Raw genomic sequence first — 23,298 nt, forward strand, 5'->3', positions numbered from 1 at the left:
ACCATGCCATCACTTTGGCCGCAATGCCACCTAATTGGCCTTTTTTTTAAATTATTTTTTTATAGGGTAGTTTTGACCAATTTGGCCCAAAAGGCCATTTATTATGATCGTCAATTTATTTAACCCATCTTAAATAGACAAAATCTAAACCTTAGTAAGCTAAAGTAGCTCAGGTAAAGTAACTCAAGTAGCTTTATAATCACGAGCAAAGGACTGTGGCTTTTGACTCTGGCTTTTGTGCTTTTACTTGAATCTGCTTACTTAGGCTTTAGCTCAGAATCTGCTTTAACTCAGGCTCTTTATGCTTTAACTTAGAATCTGCTTTTACGATGCTTTTACCCAGGGGCTTTATGCTTTTACCGATTCAGCTTTCAATTTTGTCTGCTGCATGGACTCAATGATGATAAGGAATCTCAGTCTGAATTAAGCTCATAGGTGGCGTATGCTTCATTGGGGTCCTGACTGTGAGGATAGTCAAACCATCTCATGGGGCGATCAGGGCTCGGACTTTGTTGGCGAGGTTGGCAGCTTGAGGAAGATTGGGACTCATTGTCTTCATCATCTTTGCATCTGAGAGGCTTGGAGTAGAAGTTGCTTGGCCATATCTTGTAATTCTGTTTTAGTTTTACTTTCAATAGAGAGGGTAGTCTGAGAAGAATGAGGAGAGGTAGGCTCAGGTTCATGCTTAGGGAATGTAAGTTGTGGAAAATCACGATACACAGACTCAGAAGTACGGTGGGTTTCAAAACGATCCCACCACTTAACAGAAAACTGCCGGGAAAAAATCCGGGTTTCCAATTAACACTATAAGACCATTTCATAATCTAGGGAATCTTATAACGGGTAAAGAAAAGTTGAGGGATTGGGAAAAAGGAATCACGCTCAGGAATTTGAACTTTTGTAGAGAAATATGTAATTAATTCAGTGATTTGGGGAGGAATAATATCTGATTTAGGACCATGTGTATCCCACCAGTGAAGAAACCAGTAGGGGAGTTCAGAACGAAATTTACTGTCAAAATTAATGAACCAGGAATGGGTAAAATCAGGAGTTTGATGTAGGAAAATGTAATACCAAGACTCAACGTAATCAGCATAATTATATTGTAATTTGGATGGAAGGGTTCGGAGTTCATAGGGATGTGATCCCCAGCTTTTTTGGCTCATTACTTGGTAAATGTAAAGGGAATGGTAGATGATTTTCTGGGGGTCAGTTTTATCACGAATAGGCTTAATATCAACATATTTGGTCTCATGGAGTATTTCTCGGTAGAACTTAAGGGATTTGTAAGGACTATGGGGAAGATAATGAAAACCAAGGGGAAAATGATTTTGGGCAATCATAATGGGGCTCAAAGATTTAGGAACATGGGGTTCAACAATAAAAAGATTAGCTGTACTTTTATAGACATAGGGAGAGGTCTTATGGTGGTAGGAAGAGGAGGAAAGAGGCGTTGCAGTTGGGGGTAATTGGAATGGATCATAGCTATAGGTTAATGCAGACTGGTAATTAGGTCTCATTTGGCTTATTGTAGATCCTAGGGGACTGTAACGATTCAGAACTTGAATGGGAGAAAGACCAGGAAAATGGTGATTGTAGATTCAGGCTTAGGAAATGAGGAAGAACCAGGCTCAGTTTTGGGTGTTTTTTGGCTCAAGGATGCAGGGAGGATCCTGGGTAATTGGGGAGATGGGCTATAACTTTCTTTGTGCTTGTCTTTCTCTTTTCTGCCGGCCATTGTTTATCCTGTAGAAACTCTCTAGTAAGAAAATCATGGAGCAGAATTCTCACTGCCTTTTAGATATTCAATGTCAAAATCAAATATGCTTAAAAGAGCTTGCCATCGTGCAAAAATTTATTTTGATGCAATATTTTGAACATCTTTTTCTAAAACATGCTTAGCTGACTTACAATCAACTCTGACTAAATTTTTTTGATTTAATAGATCATCTTGAAATTTAGTAATGCATAATACTATAGCTAATATCTCTTTTTTAATAGTACTTATAATTAGATTGTGATTTAGTCCAAATACCAGAATGAAAACGAATGATTTGCTTAGGAGGAATGGACTCAGTTTTCTGCTTAAGGATTCCACCATAACCTATCTCAGAAACATCTGTCTTGACGATTTTAAAAGAATTGGTAGTAGGAATACCTAGACAGGGAAGAGTTTTGACATGACTCTTAATTTGCTTAACCATCTCAGTATGAATGGAGGACCAGGGAGGAAGATTATTCTGTAATCTATCATATAAAGGTTTACACTGACTCCGTAGGTTTTTGTAAAAATCAAAAACATAATTAAGGGATCCTAAAAATCTTTGTAGTTGGTTCTTATCAGTTATCTGGTCAGGGAATTTGTCTGCAAATTGTATGGCTCGATCTATCGGATGTATTTGTGATTGACTTATATTGAAACCAAGGAATCTAATGCTAGTTTGAAATAATTTAATCTTTTAGCAGAGACAACTAATCCATTAGTTTTAACAATTTGTAGAAATTTATGCAAGTGTTTCCAGTGTTGTTCTATAGATTTAGAAAAGATGAGAACATCATCAATGTAAACAATAGAGAAATGACTATAAGGATTGAAAATCTCATTCATTATATTCTGGAATTCACTGGGAGCATTCTTAAGCCCAAACGGCATAACATTCCACTCATAATGACCAAAAGGAGTAACAAAAGCAGTCTTATATCTATCAGATTCATCAATTTGTATTTGCCAAAAACCACTCTTTAAATCAAATTTAGAAAAGATAACAGCATTGCTTAGATGATTGATTAGGTCTCTTTTATTAGGGATAGGGTATCTAATCCATTTTAGAACAGTATTTAGGGGTTTATAATTAATGACTAATCGTGGTGATCCTCGTTCTAACTCAGCATTTTTCTGTACATAAAAGGCAGGGCAAGACCATGGTGACTTACTTTTTCTAATGATGTTTTTTTGTAATAGCTCATTAATTTCAGTTTTGCAATAGTTTACCATTTCTTGATTCATCTGTATAGGACGGGCTTTAGTAGGTATATTATTTTCAGAGAAATTTTTGATGTAAGGCAATTTAACTACATGATGTTTTCTATGCCAAAATGCAGTAGGTAAATCAGAACATATTTCATCAATTAATTTTTTCTCAAAATCCTGAATTTGTTTTTGCATAAAAGAATCATTTAATTGAGACTCAATTCTTTTGGTGTTTACTTCTTTCTATAAGTGGCAAATGTGGTTGGTCTTATCTTGAATTAACAAAGCAGTTTTAGTAATATTATTATTATGCAAAAATTTTAATGCATGCAATTCTGGCCGAGTGAGAAATTCAAATTTAACTTTTTCTCCTAAATGACTAGAAACTACTCCATCAAATTCAACTTGCAGAGGATAAAGAAGGCTTATAAAAGGCAATCCTAAAATGACTATCAGTTATATTTTTTATTAAGACAAACGAAGTTTTAAAACATACTTTATTCTGACAAACATGGGCTTTCGGGATCTCATATTTTAATTGTAACAGTTTTCCAGAAGCAGTGCTTAGAGATTCTTTAGATTTCATATAGTACTTTGTTGGAATTAATCCTTCTTTTATGCAGTTAAGATCGGCTCCAGAGTCAAACAAAGCAATAGTATTAATTTCAAAATCCTTAACAATTATAGTAACTTTGGAATACCATTTTCTGAATGAGACATGATTAATTAAATTAAGGGCTTGATTATTTTTCTCATTTTCTTCAGAATGGGCTGGGCTACCAAGTTGACTATCAGTCTTAGGGACTCTTTTTCTAGAAAGAAATTTAGGTTTTGCCGAATATCATAATTCTCAGTTTGCAACTTATGACTTAATTGTTTTAACTCAAGTATTTCCATTTTTATAGTTTTAACCTCAGCATGTAAATCTTGTAAAGAAATTTCCTTTTTCTTATGGAATCTTTCTAAGGTTGTATTGAGACTTATAGTAGAAGAAGAAGGCTGACTTATGCTATTTACTTGGGTCATAATTTTCTTTAATTTTTTTAAGTATTCAGATTTCAACTCAGGATTTTCTATCTTGCTAATCAAGTCTATTAATAGTTCTTCTTGTTCTTCTTGCTTAGTTAAGACAGAAATGGATTTAAGAGTATTACAACATTTATCTTTACAACCTATTTGAATATTAGGTGAACTTGGTTAGGAATCAGAAGACTCATAATGAGATGACTCAGGGTTGCTTATCATAGTTATGTCTTCATTAGACTCAGAATCTCTTATTTCAAGAACTTTAATTAAATTGGCTTTTTCATCATCCGTGATTTGCAGCTGTCGGATAGCATCTTTCACTTTACACTTATTAGCATAGTGACCAAACTTTTGACACTTATAACACCTAACTTTACTTTTGTTGGTTATTATTTTTTTATCTTTTGGTTTTTTGGACCAATTTTTCTTAGGATGAAACTTTCTTTTCTTATAAAACTCATTATCTTGTTGGTATGGGTATTTCTTTCGTTTGTAATGACGGCTTTTTCTAATATGCCTAGAAGAGCTGTATTTATTTTGTCTAGAAGGAGGAACAGATAGACCGTATTGCTCACAAAAATTTCCTAATTCATATTTGGCAGATCTTTTCTCAGATTGTATTTGCCGATTAATTTTCATATCAATGCACATTTTCATACCTTCTTGATTGATCGTACTAATAATGTTACCGTAAGTTAAATTATCATAGTCTATATGGCCTAATTCATTGCTTAAAACAGTGCGTATTTTATGGGCAAATAAATTAGGTAGTCCATTAATAAATTTTTCTTTCCAAAAGGCTTGGTTACTATCTTCTCTTAACATGACTCGGGAAATAAAAACATCTTTATACCATCTAAAATCGCTTAATTGAGGGCATCTTAAATTACTCAATTGATCATGTATTCTAGACTGAGTATGGCTTGGCGTTCCTATAAAATGTTCAACAATTGTATAAAGGAGAGTATTAACACCATCTTCTATGCCACGACCTATATTCTCATCAAACAGAGGAAGACATTCATCATTAAGTTTTATTGCATGAATAATATCATTCCGAGACTCATCAGACAAATGTTTATCCCACCAAGAACGTAAGGTTCCTGTAAAACCTGTTACTAATAGAGGAACGATTTCAGATTGTCTTAAATTATGATTAGTGATATAACTATTAGCTACCATGGACATGTGGGTTAATTTATTCATTATTTCTTGTTCAGATAGACCATCTATATTCCATTCATATAATTTATCAGAGGAAACAGAAAATTGGCTTAAATTATTTCTTTCTTCAAATTGAATATCAGGTGGTGTAGGCTTAGGGTACCAATTTTTTGTTATACTTGTAGGAGTAGTCCTATTGGTTAGACGTTTAACTCTCAAATCAGATTCTAATTCTAGATTTTTAAAAGCATTTTCAATTTTTGAAATATTGCTAGATTCAATAGATTATGTATTCGACTCGGAATCAGTTATATATATATATATATATATATAACAACAACAAAATTAATATCACTGATGGCCCTAATGAAGATGAGGCTGCTTTCTCCAATGACTTTTATGATTTTGTGTCCCATGCATGCCATTCCATGTAATATGGTCCATGGTCCCTATTTTCACAATTGTATGCCCAGCTCTGTTGTTGAGGTTATGCGACCGCAACAGAAAGACATTTGTTTGCTAGGAAAATACCTTAAATGGCAGGGTTGGGATTGACCCAAGCTTATAAGGGGTTGGCCTACTTCAGGGTAGGAAAAATGGAACAAGTAGCTTGATCGATTGTCAAGCTTGTGCAATATGCAATGGAGGGAGAAGGGCATCTATGATGCAATCATGCTTTGTAAGTCTAGTTTCACATGCGACCGTAATCTTGTTGCAGTCGGTTGAAGTTGAATTTACTCCACCTATTCAGGACACTACCGTAATTGCAACACATGAAACAAGTGTTTTGTAGCCTAAAAATGTACACCTTTGGTAGGAAGCACTCCCTTCAGAGGCTATATTGGAGTCACTTTAAGGCATGAGAGATTATTTGGTTGAAGCAAAGGCCGCCACCGTTTCTTCGTACAATTCCTCCTTAAATATTGCGTCCAAACCATCCTTGGACTTACCCTAACCCAAATAGTGACTTTGGTGATGTTGTATTCTATAAAAGCAAAGAGTACGCACTTGAAGCCATGGGAGACATTGAGTCATTGGATGTTTTTAGCAGTGAGAATGACCCTTCACAGTTGCCACAACTGAAGCGAAGCACACCATTTCAACCATTTCGACCTTATTGTTTTCATGCATATCTTGTGGAATCAACTAAGGGAAACTTGTTGCATATCTTAAGATTTTATGCGTTAAGTGATGATAGGTTCAAGTATGGTGCTGGGCGGCGGACTACTCACTTCGTGATTTACAAGGGGGTGTTTGATGATGAAGATGGAGGATCTATTGGGCACAATTTCATGGGCGACAACCATTCAATCTCTATTTTGGCTTCAAACTTTCCTGGATGCCAACCAAATTTCATATATTACACCGATAATTACTTATCAAACTATCCATCGTTAGAGGATGATGAACCATATGATATGGGAATCTTCAACCTGGAGGACAAAACCATCACACAACATTACTCTCTACACTCCAATTCTCAAAGAGCAATTTGAGTTGTACCACCATGTAATGGACTATGTTAGTTTTTTTATTCATCTTACAATTCATAAGTTATGATGTTTTTGGAGTTTTTCCTATAGTTATGTGTTGTACAATTATAATCTTTACTTTATGTGTAACAATATTAATTTACTATGAAGTAACTTTACGGGTCAGTATTGAAATTTTGAAGTTCTCATCTATTCTTAATAGTTGTTCCCCCTACTGATGTATTGTGTTTGTTTGTAATTTGTTTTACAATGGCACACTTAAGTTGTCCTTGGTTTCGCCTAATCACCAAGGCAAATCTTTTTTTACTTGCTTTTATTTATATAATTGTACAATTTAAATGCTTTGGTTTATGCCTAACAACTTAAAAAAAAAAAAATTACAAGCGATAGGATTATAACTCTTTGCTTTATGTGTAACAAGGGTAAATTTTTATGAAGTAACTATATGGGTCAGTATTGCAATTTTGAGGTTCTTATCCATACTTAACCATTGTGCCCCCTATTGATGCATTATGTTTGCTTGTAATTCGTCCTACAATTAATGGCACACTTAAGTTGTTCTAGGTTTCACCAGAATGCTAAGGCCCTTTATTTATATAATTGTACAATTTTAACTCTTTGTTTTATGTCTAACCAACTTTTTTAAAAAATACAAGTGATAGTCTAAAATTACACACACAACTAAGATGTCATGGGGGTTCAAACCTGAGATCCTCTGATTTACAAGTCAAGGTCATTTTTCCACTGAACTAGACTCCGGTTGCCATATGTCTAACAAACTTAAATGATTATGAAGTAACTCTATTTATGCATCACATATTTAAATTTTGAAGTTCTTATCTATACCTTGTTTTTGGTGAAGAGTTGGCCAATTTTAACATTAATGTCTTTCCTTATTATTATTAAAGCTAATGAATGGCTAATTATAAAAATCTCCAAGATATTGACGTGAACAAATGGGAAGAGGAAATCTCATTTTGCCCTAGCCAATTAATGGTAAATAATATGGGTATGACATACTTTATCTTAAACTGTGAGGAGAAGAAAAGAAAGGTGTATTTACTTTCTTATTTGAACCGAAAGGAGGTTGATCATATTAATTAGGGGACATTACCCATAAATTATCTTGCCATGATTATAGCAAATTATTATAACTAATTTTCATTAGTGAGTTAAATATATAAAAGGGATTTTTGTAGAAATGTCACCTGAAGTTATACCTCAGTTTCAATTTGTCACCTTAAAGAAAAATTTAAGAGAAATGCCAACTTAATTTTTCAAAATCCATGATTTGCCATTTCACTTTAACACCATCCAATTTTCCAATTCATTTTAAGGTTATTTTAAAAATAGAAAAATCATTCTTAATTTTTTAAAAAATATCTTTTAAACAATTAAAATTGAAAAAAAAAAAATTTCTCACGTTCCCTCATCTCCTGTGTGCCACCAGCGACTCCAACCAACTCCGCCCACCTTGAAATACATTCCCCCCTTCCCTCTTCACAACCTCTTCCTCCTCTATCTACCATGAAACACCTACCCTCCTCCACACACAAATTCCCTCAACCCACCCAAACAGAGTCCACCTTTTTCTTTTCTTTTTTTGTTGTTGGTATTTTTCCATTTACATGCGAAAAGAGAGAGAGAGAGAGAGAACAAGGGAAGGGGGGGTCCAGTGTGATGTGTTTTGGGAGCAGGTGTGGTTAGGGGTGAGGGAGAAAGGGAGAGAGAGGTCTATTTTTTCTTTTTTTCTTTTCTTGAAAATGGAAAGACTAAAATCCCCTTAAAATGTATGGGAAAATGGATGGTGTTAATGTCAAATGACAAATCCTTGGCTTTGAAAAATTAAGATGACATTTCTCCTACATTTTTCTTTAAGATGACAAATTGAAATTGAGGTATAAGTTCAAGTGACATTTCTACAAAAATCTCTATATAAAAATATGGTGTGGTTACTTTCCTAGTGAGAATAGTTCAAATAAGAGAAGTAGCATGTTTAGCGAGAGGACCAATCAACGGTTTGCTTGTTCTAAAAAAAAAAAAACAAGTAATAAAATTGGGTCGATTAATAACGACCATAAAAAACAATATTTGTTATCAAAGAATGAAGAGTGCAGTTGCATGAAAATAATTAATTAAACTTTCACAGTAAGATTGCTTTTGGCAATAATACGAAAATAATTTTGAAGTTCAAGATCATCTAGAGGCCGATGTAAGAGTAAAGTCTTGAACCGGCCGTGTGTTCGTAAAAAAGAATTAAATTTAAGTTTTCATAAACTTAGCATGCGGCAAAATTCATAAAAACCAGGGGGCAATGTTTGGGCTTGGTTGAAATTTGATAGGGTCAGGCCTGAGATCCGACAATTAAATTAATAGTGAGCCCAAGGTATATGTTAGTGGCCCTAATCAATAATGGTCAGATAGAAGCCCAAAATCATAAATGTGGAAGAATATCTACATATGGTGGAATACATCAATCTGGCCGAACACTGGCCAAAAGCACAAAAGTGGTCAAAAGCCTATATGTGGCCAAAAGTGTAGATATGATCGAATGACTAAAAGTGGTCGAATACATAAAATTAGCCAAGGCTTAAATAAGGAGAGATATAATCCATAGGAGGATTTTCTCATATGTTACAATTCAAATATAGAAGGAATTATACCAACTTGATGGTCAACCGAAGTTATTGTGGGAGAGCTCAAGATGGAAGGAAATCAAATCAAATATTATTATTCACATTAAATCACATGCATGAGACAAGGGATTGAAGACATTTTGTAGCAATTATGATTGATTTGAAGGCCAATTGACCATTGACCAAATTGAGATGCATTGAAGCCCCTATAAATACCAAGCTTATGGAAGAGAGAAAAGACCCCCGACACAACACACAACTTGTCATTTTACATTCTCTTCAATTTCTATCCTAGGAGTAGCATAATGTAGCCATAGCCTAGTTCTTTATTTTCCGCTCTAGTTTCGGTAGATTTTATTATGCCTTTACATTCTTGTTCTTGTTTTTCAATTCTATTTTAATCATAGTAACTTCAATTCATGTTATCTTTATTGTTGTTCGTAATGTAGTTTACTTTCCACCATTTACTTTACGCACTCGCATTTCAATTATTTAATTTATGCAATTTACATTATGCACTTGTCTTTACATTCTTTATTTTACACACTTTAAATTATTTATTTTACACACTTTACTTTCCGCAGTTATCCTTCAATTATATTTAAATTCAAGCACCTTTTACTTTGCACATGTGTTCTTTGTTTCATTACATTTCACCTTCAATCTTCATCTCCACCCACTCCACTTGATTTGATTGCTCACATAAACTCTTGACTCCAAGGTAGTGAAAGAACCTAGACCATGAGGAGGTTCCAAGCTCGGCCGAACAATCGTTTGAATAAAGTCAGATTTCGAACGCACCATCTACTCACATTTCATTCAACCCTAATTTGTGGCTTAGTAGTGGCACGCCTTGCATTCAACTAATGAAGGACCAAAAAGTCCTTCAATCGGCCTACTTGGCCGAAAAGAGGGAAACAACAGAGTATAAAAAAAGGAAAAAAGGTAAGTATTATTGTATGAGAGAGTCCATTGTGATCTTTGGACTTTCCTAGCTATTTGGCTAATTGGTATAACATAAGGGTGGGCATTTGAATCGGTGAATCGAGCTAGAAAAAAAAAAAAAAAACTATGTTGACCAAAAAAGTAAATGAATTTTCAAAAATTGAACTAGACAGTTTTAAATTGATACCCATCTTGATTCTTTTCGTGGAAAAATCAGTCCAAACTTAACTGGACCAATTATGTTAAGCTTAGTTATTCATTTATATCCAAATTTATTATTAAGTCTAACTAATGTTCAAATCACATTAGTAACCCTAAGTAATATCTAGAGACTTTAGCCCAATTAATACTCAATTGTCTTAGTCGTATTCATACCCAATTAAATAACAACTCTAGTCCCAGTTATTTTTCTTTTTGGTGAATCAAAGGCATTCCTCTTGTTGGACTTCTGTCTCTCATTTTCCACCTCTTTTTATCCATGTCACATCTTGGGATTGGCTCCGCCGTAGCACGATATTGTCCGCTTTGGGCCCCTCCCTCTGCCCTCACGGTTTTGTTTCTGAGAACTCATGAGCAACTTCCCAATGGGTCACTCATCCTGGAATTGCTCTAGCCCTAACTAGCTTAACTTCGGAGTTCCCATGACTCCGGCCGTGAGCTCCCAAAAGGCCTCATGTTAGATGGAGGCGGGCATGTACATATAAGGCACATCACCCTTCTCCGTTGGTCTACGTGGGATGTTACAATCCACCCCCCTTAAGGGCCCGATGTCCTCATCGACACACTCGTACCACACGACAGAGTGGCTCTGATACCAAATTGTCACATCCGGGATCGGCTCCGCCGTAGTACGATATTGTCCGCTTTAGGCCCCTTCCTCTGCCCTCACGATTTTGTTTCTAGGAACTCACGAGCAACTTCCCAGTGGGTCACCCATTCTGAGGATTGCTCTAGCCCTAACTCGCTTAACTTTGGAGTTCTCATAACTCCGAAGCCAGTGAACTCTCAAAAGGCCTCGTGCTAGATGGAGGCAGACATGTACATATAAGACACATCACCCCCTCTCCGTTGGTCGATGTGGGATGTTACAATCCATCCATCTTCCTTTTATCTCTTCACATTCTTCTCTTTTCTTTCTATTTCTATCTTCTTCACCTCTTCCTCTTTTTCTCTTATTCCAAATTGCAAAATGCCCAAATCGAAATTGTATTGGTCCTATTTGATTCGGTTTCTCTAGATACTTTGTATAAAAATCAAACCAAACCGAACCATGTGTAAGTATTGGGTTCAATTCCAATTTGAAGGACAAACAGGATCGTGCCTATCCTAGTAATTTTAAACTATCAATTTGCCCCGTGAAGTTTTTTTAGTCAATTAAGGATATGAATTCTCCTCTTTTGCCAATGTCTTTTTGCTATATAAATTCTCATATTTAATGGAAACTTGGACTTAGATAGGAGACGCATATTGGCAAAAAAAAAGTTTGGATCTTTAATTGACTGAAAAAAGGTTTTGGGAAAAATCAAAAAAAATTAGGTAATACAAGAAGTTCAGGGGCAAATTGATGTTGGAAGTTTGAAAGCAAATGTCCCACATTGGAGGAAACAAAAGGTTCCATCTTAATACCAATTAAATAAGATTGGTGAGTTGCTAGGCTTGATAGTAAAGGCTATACATGATTGGCTTGCTTGATTAATAATATTTAATTAATCAAGACTTGGGCCTTGAGACTCTTGATTTTCGAACTATTCATTGTGAATCCGCAAGACATTTATACAATTTTCGTATTTTGCTACTCTAACTTGTAAGAAAGAAATTGCGGGAGTCGGAGAAAATTTAATGGCTGCCTACATTTGAACACCGGTAAAAGCCCAATGAATGAAGACATGAAGGCACGGTGATCGATCACTCACCTCAAATAGAGGATCTCATAAGATTTGCCTGAAAATGGCTGCCCACGGTCTTTCCTTATAAAGAAACAAAGTAACCAGTCGTCGTTTCTTCTGCTTCTTCTTCGTGTAATTACTTGTAAGATGGGAAAACGAATATGGGTTCACTGGGTGATCATGGCGCTTCACGTTGTCGCCATTGTCATCTTCACCCGAGGCTTTCTGCTCACTCGAACGGAGCTTCCATTTTACAGCAATTGCTCCGACCTTTTGCAATCCCCTTGTTCATTCAGCGTCAACGAAAACCAAAACCAGAACCAAAACGACACCGTCGATCAGAATCAGCAGCGTTGTTGGAGCAAACCTGCTATTGGCCGCCTTGTCATCATCGTTTTTGATGCTCTCAGGTAACCCATTTCCATTATATCAAATTTTATCGAAGATAAGCATGTGGGCATCTCAATTTGTTAATCTTCTTTCTCTCAGGTTTGATTTTGTAGCTCCCAGTACTTTTTTTCAAGGTTAGCATTCTCACCTCACAACTCAGTGCCTGCAAATACAATTACGATTATAAATTCGAATGTATAATAAATCATATGTTGTAGAATCAAGGCCATGGATGGACAAATTACAGTTTGTACAAGACCTGGCAGCTAAAAATGCATCATCTGCTCGGATTTTCAAAGCCATTGCTGATCCACCTACGACAAGTTTGCAGCGTTTGAAGGTTAGCTTATCACTTCCTTGTTCTGAATTCTAATGCTAGCTTCAACATGGCTGCTCTGTAGAATGCTTCATGCGCCACTTTTAGTTTATGGCTTCTATGAATTATAATTTCTGCTCATTACATTTGGGTTTGCTTTTTCTAGTCTCACAGTACGCTTTGATATTCCAACTTCAGTGAAATTAGAGCCTGCTTGTCAGCTTTATGTCAAGGATGAGTTTTTTAACTTCATCAATTTCTTCCTTTGCAATATTTTCTAGGGCTTGACAACCGGTGGACTGCCGACTTTTATTGATGTTGGGAACAGCTTTGGGGCTCCAGCAATACTTGAAGATAACTTGATACATCAGGTTGCTGTATCTCTATCTGTCCCCGACCCCACCCCTTTACTTGCATCATGTCATGTGTTGTATTTTCTTTTTTTCAAGTTATATAACTTCTTATTGTCATAAATTTGAAATGTGGAACAACTTGCAGTTGGCTAAAAATGGAAAGCGAGTTGTGATGATGGGGGATGATACATGGATGCAGTTGTTTCCAAACCATTTTGAAAAATCGTTTCCTTATCCCTCTTTTAATGTTAGAGATCTTGATACGGTATGCCTTATATGCTAAACTTTTAGTAACATTTCCTTGAATGCGGTCATATTGTTGCATATAAAGATGGCTAAAAGTAATTTGTCTTACTGTTCCAGGTGGACAACGGTTGCATTGAGCACCTTCTTCCATTCTTGCACCAAGAAGATTGGGATGTTCTTATTGCACACTTTCTTGGTGTGGTATGGTTTGTTTCCTTGATTTTTGCAGTGATGAATACACTTGGATATTTTTGTTTCCTTGATTTTGGTTTCTTTTTGGCTCAGGATCATGCTGGGCACATTTTTGGGGTTGATTCTGTGCAAATGATAGAAAAGTTGGAGCAATACAATAGCATCTTGCAGGTAAACCCTCAAACTTACTTATGGAAATTGCACATGGAAAGTATTCTTTATTGGACTTTCTGTTTCGATGGATTCCTAATTCTTGTTCACTTACTAATTGGCTTGTTACTTTGGGTCCATGTGATAAACTACCCAGTTTTTTTCTTTGTTTTGAAAATTGAAATTGAATAGTCAGGTTTGTTTCCTTCGTATTTCTTTCGACGTTGGTTTTACTTTCCCAATAGGTTGTTGACATGCAATATATTGTTTTAGGAACATACGTTTGGGTGTTACCCTTTCTACTCAGCGTCGTGTTCACCTAAAATGTGCTATAGGTCTAGCTTTTTTTATCTATCCTTCCCTAATTTCCTCAACAAACTGATCAGTTTGCTTTAGAAAGTAGTTGAAGCACTGGAGAGCCAGTCTGCACCAGGGGGACTACATGAGAATACTCTTCTACTTGTGATGGGTGATCATGGGCAGACCGTAAATGGAGATCATGGTGGGGGGAGTGCTGAAGAGGTATATTACATGTATAAGACGAATATTGTTCTTAAAGGGTTTTCATATTATGTTCGCTAATGCTTAATTTAAACACAATGCAGGTTGAGACATCAATTTTTGCTGTGAGCTTTAAGAATCCCCCATCTCCCTTACCATCAGAGTTTGAGGCTTCATCTTGTGGACTTGATTTGGTACTGCCTCTCTCCCAAAGTACACATATATGCTTGTGGCTTATACGTTACATGGAGATCTTCTAACTTTGAATTAGTTGCTCCCTTTGCCATCCTTTTCTACTTCAGTGGAGGTTCAGTTTTATTTCCTTGAAACAGAAAAAAGAAACATTTAAATTGGTTGGACTGTGAGATATTTAAATTCACAAAAAATAGTTTTCATATTATAGTGGTGAATGAAACTTGATTAGATATGTCAACAGAACTAGTTTGTCTTCCAGACGTTTGATAGAAATTATCTTGGTTGAAGAATTTTATAGAAGATATCTTCGTTGAAGAATTTTAAAGAAGAAAGTATCTTCGTTGAAATGTCATTTTTAATTAGGTTATTATGAGTCATAAGCCAATTTGTTTTCTTCTGATTAATTATTTGTTGTACGGTTTTAGGGAAGGAGGAATATTTGCTTCAGTTCCATCCAGCAGGTTAGAATGGGTTAACATTTTTTTTTTCATCTTACTTGATGTAATTTATGATATATTTCCAAACACCCATCCTTAGTCCAAGTCACTCTCTGCAGCTTGACTTTGCAGTGACGGTATCGGCGCTGCTTGGTATCCCCTTTCCTTTTGGAAGGTGTAGTGTAAGCATCCTGTCAATATAAGTTTCACCATTATACATGTCATTCAGTGCTTACATGCAGTACAGTATTCAACCAGGTTGCTCATTTTTAAACTTGAAAAGACCATAAAGCAATTTATTAGATAAATCTGTCAGTGTAGCAAACCTTACTGAGTCAATGAATGCGTAAGATGGCATACAAATTGGTTTTTGTTAGTATCTTTTTAGGAAATCAAATGATCATATGGTTGATTTATATGGTTTTGTTTTGGATTGTTAACATGGTACTCGGTTTGTTAGAGCATTGTACACTAAAAATGCAGCCATTCACTGTGTCCAATTGTCAGTATCTCGTGTTTTTCTTCACAAGCTTAACGTGCTTGAAAACTTTATTTCTAATGTCAATGGACTCTGATAATTTTTCCAGTCTACATATCCTGGAGCATATGTTGGCTTCCTGCATTTCCAAATTTTTTATGTAGGTCTCACGATAGTCAATGTATTGTGGATGGTTCACATCTCTACCGCTGTTTCATGTCTTTAGCTTTTTGTTGTTCTAAGAATTTGTATGCAAGTAATATCACTTATGACATTGGTTTTCTTTTCAGTATTGGGCGTGTTAATCCGCAGCTATATGCTTTAGGGGCTGGAACATGGAATTTTGAAGACAGTGTGGGAAATTACCAAAATAAGTCAAAGTTGGAAGAATGGATGCTGAATTATGCCAATGTACTCTGCATCAATTCTTGGCAGGTATTTACTTTTAAGTTTATATTATGTCAATGTACTTCATTAATTCTTTGAGGAATGGATGAGTGATCCTTTTTTGACGAACCACTTCACGGGTTGTATTAGGTTACGCAGTAAATGGGTTGCGCTTTTACTGCCGAACCCTCTGACCATCCGCCTCTCAAGGGAGGAGAGGTAGTGAGTCTCACTTTGACTAGATTAGTGGCATGTCTAGAAATCTGAATGAATTGAATTCTTTTATTCTTCTCATTCTGAGGTATTTATAAGATGTACAAAGTATACAAAGTCAACTATATTAAATAATAATAAACCCTAAACCTAATATATCACGCCAACAGCATGTTTATCAGAATATAAAGAAGCTGTTTTGGCAGTTTTATTTTGAGAAAGAGAAAGCTCATCATTTGATGGGCATACAGCAATAGTATAAGAACCTGTCAGATGACATGACATCAAAATTCATTAGAATATGCTCAACAAAATGAAGCACATTTGGCTCTATGGTTTTCTGGACTCAGAGTTGGAGATGGGCATTGTAGATCTCCAAAAAGATATGACTTGTCAGCGTATATTTGTTTCGCAACGTTTTGTTTCAAAAGAAAATTTTGACCCTCCGGTATCATTTATTTTAAATAACAGTTGGATTCTTCTTGTTTAGGTGAAAAGATATATAGATATTTATTCAGCTTCATCTGTTATTGGATTTTCCAATGAAGACTTGTTGCACATAGCAAGCATGTATGCTAAAGCAGAGGAAAAATGGTCACATACTACACAGAAGTTGCTGTTACATGAAAAGGAAAGCCACAATGAGTTATTGCCTGCTCTAAGGAGGCAAACTGATTTGTATTCTGAATTCCTAGCAAGTGTTGCTGAACTTGCCCGCTCCAAATGGACTGAGTTTAATTTAAAGATGATGGGTACTGGACTTGGCATTATGTTGATATCACTTCTTATCCACTTCCTTGTAATTAAGAAAGTGAAGGAGCAATATGGTTTTTCTTTTACTTCATCTGGAGATTCTGGGATTTCCTTCGGGTTGATTTTTTCTAGTTTTATGGTGGTCATACGTGCATGCAGCTTCCTCTCGAATAGTTTCATCTGTAAGTAATAGGTACTGTTCATTTCTGTATGATGCACAGAATCCAGGGTTAATGCTCACATTGGGAAATTAACTTTTTCATTTTTTCTTCTTTTTTCTTTGATGGGAACTTTGAGAGCAGTGGAAGAAGGAAAAGTGGCGTGCTTTCTTTTGGCTACAACTGCACTAGTTAAGATGCGATATTCAATCATGAAGAAGAAGATGATATTAGAAGTAAGTTGTTTATTTACCTCGGGTTTCTATAATTGTTCCCCAACCAAGACCCTTTCATTAAATATTGCGAACATACTGTTTTATATGAAGAAATATGTGACTGTATAACTGACAGAAAAATAGAAATATGGTTTCTTGTAATGATCATTTTTCACTGATATAATTGCAGGCATTTGTTTTCCTTCTTCTGATCACCATTTGCAGATTTACTATTGAAGTTGGATTGTCGAAGCAGGCTCCTAGTTCTGATTTTATGAATGCATATCCTTCGTGGATGCTCAGGATTGCTGCAGGGTTTCCAATTTGGAATTTTGTTGCTGAAGCTTTACCGGTAGTTGCCCTGATTTTATTGGCATTCTTGCTGCGTGAGGCCATTACTAGAAGCTCTTCAAAGGGTATTTGGAAGTATATTATCATGGGAACTAATTTAAGTTATATGCTAATAGCAGTGCATTGGGCTTCAGAAAGTGACAGATTGAATCTGGCTTGGGTGCTTAAAGGCACTGGAAGAAGTTATATTCCTAGACTAATATATGCCATTGGATTTGGACAATTGTTATTACTGACATTTAATCAGCTTTTCAGTAAAAGGAAATCCTCAGATCACAGCAATCTCTTGTATATTAAAACAGTCGCCATGTTTTCTGCATGGAGCTCAACAATCATTATTCTGTTGGGAAAACAGGGGCCCTGGGTTGCTTTAGCATTCATAATTGGAGGTGCGTGTATTTACATTTTTGGTGCTTTAGTTTTCTAATGAATGGAATATTTTTGGCCAATAAACTCTCTTTCTGCATGAATGCAAGACTTTTGCATTCACCTTTCTGCATGACTTGTTTTATTTATTTATTTAAATTTTGATATTTGTTCAGTCATAGAAGTTGTTTCATTGGATTACACGTTAGGTTTTTAAAAATAATTTGTGCTCTTTTTCTGAAACTTTTGGTATATGTAAGAAGTCTGTTCTACCTTTTGACAGGCTATTGCATAATGAGGCTGGATAACATAGAACTGGATGTCAAAGATGGAGGCAGTTGGAATAGGATGCTTGATCCTGTTCCTGTAACACAGTGGAGCCTTTTTGCTGTGTGCCTGTTTTTCTGCACTGGTCATTGGTTTGTTGTTTGTTTCCCACTTTTTTCATGTTTTCTGATTTCTCTTTTCAGCACATTTTGTGTTAGGTTCTGTAATCCCTTTGGTTTTGTTCCTACAAAAAGTTGTTGTTTCATTTTTAAATAGAGTTGAACCTTATCTAGAGTTGAACCTTTCTGTAATAAATTTGTTTTCTCATCTTTTGCGCTCTTGTGTTTCATAACCCAAAAACAAACTTTTCTTCAGGTGTGCTTTTGATGGCCTCCGATATGGTGCTGCATTTACTGGGTGAGTCATGGGCATCCGCTTTCATGAATATAGTTATTAACTTTTTTTAACATCCAAGGGACTGAGGAAGCCCACACTGGTCATGTTCAACATGTGTCATTAGAGATTTCAGCACTCACTTAGACCTTTGTCTTTTGTAAGCTCAAGATTCAGTAGTGATTAGAGCTCACTTAGACTTTTCTTTTGTAAGCCCAGTAGTGTTGGCTCCCACTTTTGCCCTTGTTACTGTTCACATTCTAGGACTTATATCCATTGCCCTGTAGATGTAGCTTATTAAAAGCCCCATATTATTTTCAGGTTTGAAGAGTTCCTCCTAGTTCCCCAAGCAATCCTTCTTACAATGGACACATTTGGTTTTTCTCTCATCCTTCCTATATTTGGAGTTCCATTTCTTGTCGCACGCCTGGGTCAGAGCGAGAAAGAGAAGAAGTTCATACTCACGCGACTATCTCTGGTAAGTTTTTTCTGTGCGTATAGATCATATGTTTGACAATTGTTGTAATCTTTGTTCTTGTAAAAGGGATCCTTTTGAAAGTTGATTGGTCATTGTTGATATTGTTGATGTCTTAGGTGTACATGATTTATGGGCTCATCATGGCAACTTCAGTCACAGCCACCATAATATGTGTTACGATGCACAGGCGGCATTTAATGGTAAAGGCGTTTTTCTAACACAACTTTATTATTGTTTCCACAACAATTTTTGCACAGCTAAAACCCATAACACATGTTTAAATCGCAGGTATGGGGTTTATTTGCTCCCAAGTTTGTTTTTGATGTGGCGGGTCTGATCCTCACAGATATACTCGTTTGTTTGGCCTCACATTACTATTTCAGTGAAGTAGAAGACGATGCCGTACAAGATCTGTCTACCAAAAAATAAAAACCCTACATGTAATCAACTCCAAAATTTTGTCTACATTTGTTATTGGATATTGGAGCAAATTCATGCGAGGTAAAGTTGAAATCTGCATAGAAAATTTTGCTGTAACTTCACAACCAAATGCTGGCATTATTAGAAAGGAATATTGTGTAATATTTACAACCAACCTGATTGAAGCTCTTGTTTGTCGAGATTTAATAAACAGCATATTGGTTCAGAAGGTCAAGCGCATTAAAAATTGACGAAAAATACAATTGTGATGAGTACTGGATGTGAAATCAATGATGCAACTCAGTTTGTATGAACTTTGGAGGCAAAGGGATTTTGGAAGATCCGCTTGTAAACTGAGACATGTGGAGGGCGAGGGGAGGTGGATTTGGACGTTTTGTTGGGTAGCTATGGTCTTCAAATGAGAAAGCCACCAAAGCATCTGATGCCCTATAGGCCGTTCATGAGCAGCCAGAATCTCACACCCCAAAAAGCAACAAAAAAAGAAAAAAAGGCATCTAAACAACGACTCCCTGTAGTCACCTTTGGGAACTTCTCTCCAACTAATAATCTTTGGTTCTACCTTTCATATTACTCAGTAATTTGTCATCTAATGTTGCCCCTTGTAGTTGCACATCACGTGTTTGAAAACGACATTTGTAATTAACATATATATATAATAGCAGAACGTATGATTGGTGTATAAATTAAGCTAGAGCCGTTCGCTGTCGAAGCTACCTTGATTGAGATCAGTGTTGGATCTCTCATGGCCGGTCCGTCGGCTTATGCTGGTTTGGTCTTGCAAATGGCATGGCACTGTTTTTGTATGCTACCACTAATTAGATGGCATTGGCATTGGGATGATGATGGCGTAATCTTTTATGCTCTTAACAAAACATTAATTCCTTGGCTATTATTATATGTAGTACAATGCTGCTCACTCTGTTATATATATGTATATATCTAATTGGAACCTCCTTCACCATTTACACCAGGAGCCCTGTCTCTCTCTCCTCACGCACTCTTCTTCTCCCAGAAGTCTCTACCATCCTTGGCCATGGTAATTACAATTTTAAACAAAAGCAAAAGAAGTAAAGTAACATGCATGGTTGTTCATGTTTAGAACTACAACATATTTTATGTGGTTTTCTCATATTAGTTAGTTCCAATTTGCAGGGGTTGGACAGTGAAGTTGGCACTAAAAACTTAGCCTATGAACCTATGAAGAAACTAAATCACGGTGGATTTAAGGCCAACCGTTTTATCTTTGGTAAGTGATGGATCGATTAATGTACGATATGGAAACTGGAGGAAATTAAATATTTAAGGCAGCAAATAATTAAACTGCGTTCATATATATGCAGCAATGATGTTCCTGGATAGCATAGGCTTTGTGGCTAACATGGCAAGCCTGGTTTTATACTTTATGTTCGTCATGCACTTTGACCTCTCTGGCTCCGCAACCACCACAACAAATTACTTGGGCACTACATTCTTGCTCACAATCGTTGGAGGGTTCATCTCTGATGCCTACATGAATCGCCTCAACACGACTCTACTCTTCGGTGCAATCGAATTGCTGGTAAATCTTGTTCCTTCCCAGCTTCCCACATACTTAATTTGATTAGTTTGTTTCTTATGTTAATCAATGCATATATATGTTTTGGCTTGCAGGGATACATGTTGCTCATAATTCAATCCCATGACACAAAACTGCAACCTTTACCTTGTGGAGAATCAACCTGTGTGCATGGCACAAAAGCCCTGCTGTTTTATGCTTCGATTAGCTTAGTGGGACTTGGAGGAGGTGGAATCAGAGGAGCTGTCCCTGCTTTAGGAGCTGATCAATTCGACCACAAAGATCCAGAGGAGCACAAGTACATAGCCAGTTTCTTCAATTGGTTTTTGCTTAGCATTACAGTTGGTGCTGTGGTTGGTGTCACGTTTGTGGTGTATGTGAGCTCAAATGTTGGATGGGACATAGGATTTATCATCTCCTTGTCCTGTGCTGCTGTTGGTCTCATCTTTGTTGCTCTGGGAAAGCCATATTATCGTGTTCGAGTGCCAGGAGAAAGCCCTTTGATAAGGGTTCTGGAGGTCTGATCTCTCTCTTTCTCTCTCTCTCCCCCCTCTTTTGTTCCCTTGCTTAGTAATGCCAGTAACAGACTGATTTTCTATGACCCATTGTGCAGGTTTTGGTGGTGTCTGTAAAGAACTGGAGGTTGGTGGTACCCCAGAGTCCTGATGAATTGTATGAAATACGCGACCGTGAATCTGTTTCTCGAGGAGAGCTCATCCCCCACAGCAATCAATTCAGGCAGGTTCCTCAAAGCTTTAGTTTGTTATCACCACATTCTCTGTCGCAGTTACTTGCTATTCAAGCATGCCCGATAAAATAAACAAAATATACAAAACTCACTGACAAGTCCCCATATCTACTTGAGCAGATTGCTAGACAAGGCAGCCGTTCTCCCTAAAGGCACGAACGGAGCAGGAAAATGGAAAGTTTGCAGAGTCACACAAGTGGAAGAAGTGAAGGTCTTGACAAGGATGATGCCTATCCTTCTAAGCACAATCCTCATGAACACATGCTTAGCCCAGTTGCAAACCCTTTCAATCCAGCAAGGCACCCTCATGGACACACGCATCGGCAATTTTGACGTCCCATCAGCCTCAATCCCAGTGATTCCTCTAGCGTTCATGTCCCTTCTCATACCCATGTACGAATTTGCTTTCGTTCCCATTTTGCGAAAAATCACAGGTCACCCCAATGGCATAACCCACCTGCAGAGAGTTGGTGTTGGGCTTGTCCTCTCAGCCATCTCAATGGCCATAGCAGGGATTGTAGAAGTGAAGAGAAAGCATGAAATCATTCACCACAATCACAAAATCAGCCTCTTCTGGCTCTCTTTTCATTATGCCATATTTGGAATTGCTGACATGTTTACACTTGTGGGGCTCATGGAGTTCTTTTATACTGAGGCTCCTGTTGGCATGAGGTCTCTGTCCACTTCCTTCTCTTGGCTCTCTCTGTCCATTGGCTACTACTTGAGCTCGGTTTTTGTTGAGCTCATTAACTTGATCACCAGCAAGCTTACAAAGAGCAAGACAGGGTGGCTAGAAGGGCGTGACATGAACAAAAGCCACGCGGACCTTTTCTATTGGTTCCTGGCAATTCTCAGTGTGCTGAATTTTGCAGTTTATGTTTGGTGTGCCAAATGGTACAAGTATAAGAACGATATTTCACTCGATGAGGAAATGTTGCTCAAAGCCGGTGGACGCAAAGATGATCAATCTTTCTCTGCAAGTGTAAGCATTGTGTCCAAGGCAGAAGAGAAAGAAGAAAAACAGAACGGAGCCAAGTAAAATTGGATGGCACCAACTACAACTACTATGTCTTTTTTGAGTTCATGCATAGAGAAAATTTTGAGTTCTGTGTCTAAAAACGTGGAACAATCATGGTATGAAAGGCTGTTTTTATGAAGAGTAGTAATATAATATATATATTTATATATAGGTGGATGCATGGACCACAACATCATGTATAATTGTAATTTGTACCACCCCAAAATTAAGGAAAAAAAATGAAGATTTGATTTGGGAATTTCTAGTATGAATATTATATCAATCACGGATATTAATTATTATAAGGTCATTTTTTTTAAATATTCTAGTGCCATACAATAATTTCTTGTGCATGCATAACATTGAAGTTGTCAAGACAGGTGGGAATGTGGGACATGGATATATGCATTAGCAGGCCTAGGATAAGAACTCATGATGGTATGTATGACATTGAAATGTCACTTACTAGGGATGATAATGTTAGATATTTATAAGTATGGGGTCATGTTCATGCATAGATACCAAATCAGTGAGCGGAAGTGTGAGAGTGTGGTACAGCTCTGCTGGGTATGGTTG

At 36.6% G+C, this 23,298-nt stretch overlaps 2 protein-coding genes across 4 annotated transcripts; both read left to right on the forward strand.

Moving 5' to 3' along the window:
• Positions 1 to 11,944: 11,944 nt before the first annotated feature.
• LOC103322203 (Alkaline-phosphatase-like family protein) lies at positions 11,945 to 19,609 on the forward strand. Of its 3 annotated transcripts, XM_008224092.3 has the most exons (20): positions 11,947 to 12,531; positions 12,611 to 12,645; positions 12,730 to 12,851; positions 13,109 to 13,198; positions 13,326 to 13,445; positions 13,544 to 13,627; positions 13,712 to 13,789; positions 14,165 to 14,290; positions 14,374 to 14,463; positions 14,890 to 14,925; positions 15,021 to 15,076; positions 15,670 to 15,814; positions 16,470 to 16,914; positions 17,035 to 17,126; positions 17,296 to 17,845; positions 18,106 to 18,241; positions 18,465 to 18,506; positions 18,804 to 18,960; positions 19,077 to 19,160; positions 19,249 to 19,609. In XM_008224092.3, exons 1-20 carry the CDS (start codon positions 12,269 to 12,271, stop codon positions 19,387 to 19,389), a joined length of 2,892 nt encoding a protein of 963 aa, XP_008222314.2. In that variant the 5' UTR covers positions 11,947 to 12,268; the 3' UTR covers positions 19,390 to 19,609. The 3 variants fall into 3 exon arrangements, with proteins under 3 accessions (XP_088902981.1, XP_008222314.2, XP_088902982.1); XM_089046855.1 differs by having other exon boundaries at positions 11,945 to 12,531; positions 13,544 to 13,789; XM_089046856.1 differs by lacking the exon at positions 13,326 to 13,445.
• Positions 19,610 to 19,750: 141 nt separating this feature from the next.
• On the forward strand, positions 19,751 to 22,981 carry LOC103322226 (protein NRT1/ PTR FAMILY 4.5-like). The gene is made up of 6 exons (XM_008224119.3): positions 19,751 to 20,437; positions 20,554 to 20,647; positions 20,742 to 20,959; positions 21,052 to 21,474; positions 21,570 to 21,694; positions 21,825 to 22,981. The coding sequence occupies exons 1-6, from the start codon at positions 20,435 to 20,437 to the stop codon at positions 22,741 to 22,743; spliced, it is 1,782 nt and encodes a 593-aa protein (XP_008222341.3). The 5' UTR covers positions 19,751 to 20,434; the 3' UTR covers positions 22,744 to 22,981.
• The last annotated feature ends 317 nt before the right edge of the window (positions 22,982 to 23,298 follow it).

The sequence above is a fragment of the Prunus mume genome, linkage group LG2 (assembly GCF_029339155.1).
Source record: "Prunus mume cultivar Tortuosa linkage group LG2, ASM2933915v1, whole genome shotgun sequence".
In the NCBI taxonomy this organism is placed as follows: domain Eukaryota; kingdom Viridiplantae; phylum Streptophyta; class Magnoliopsida; order Rosales; family Rosaceae; genus Prunus; species Prunus mume.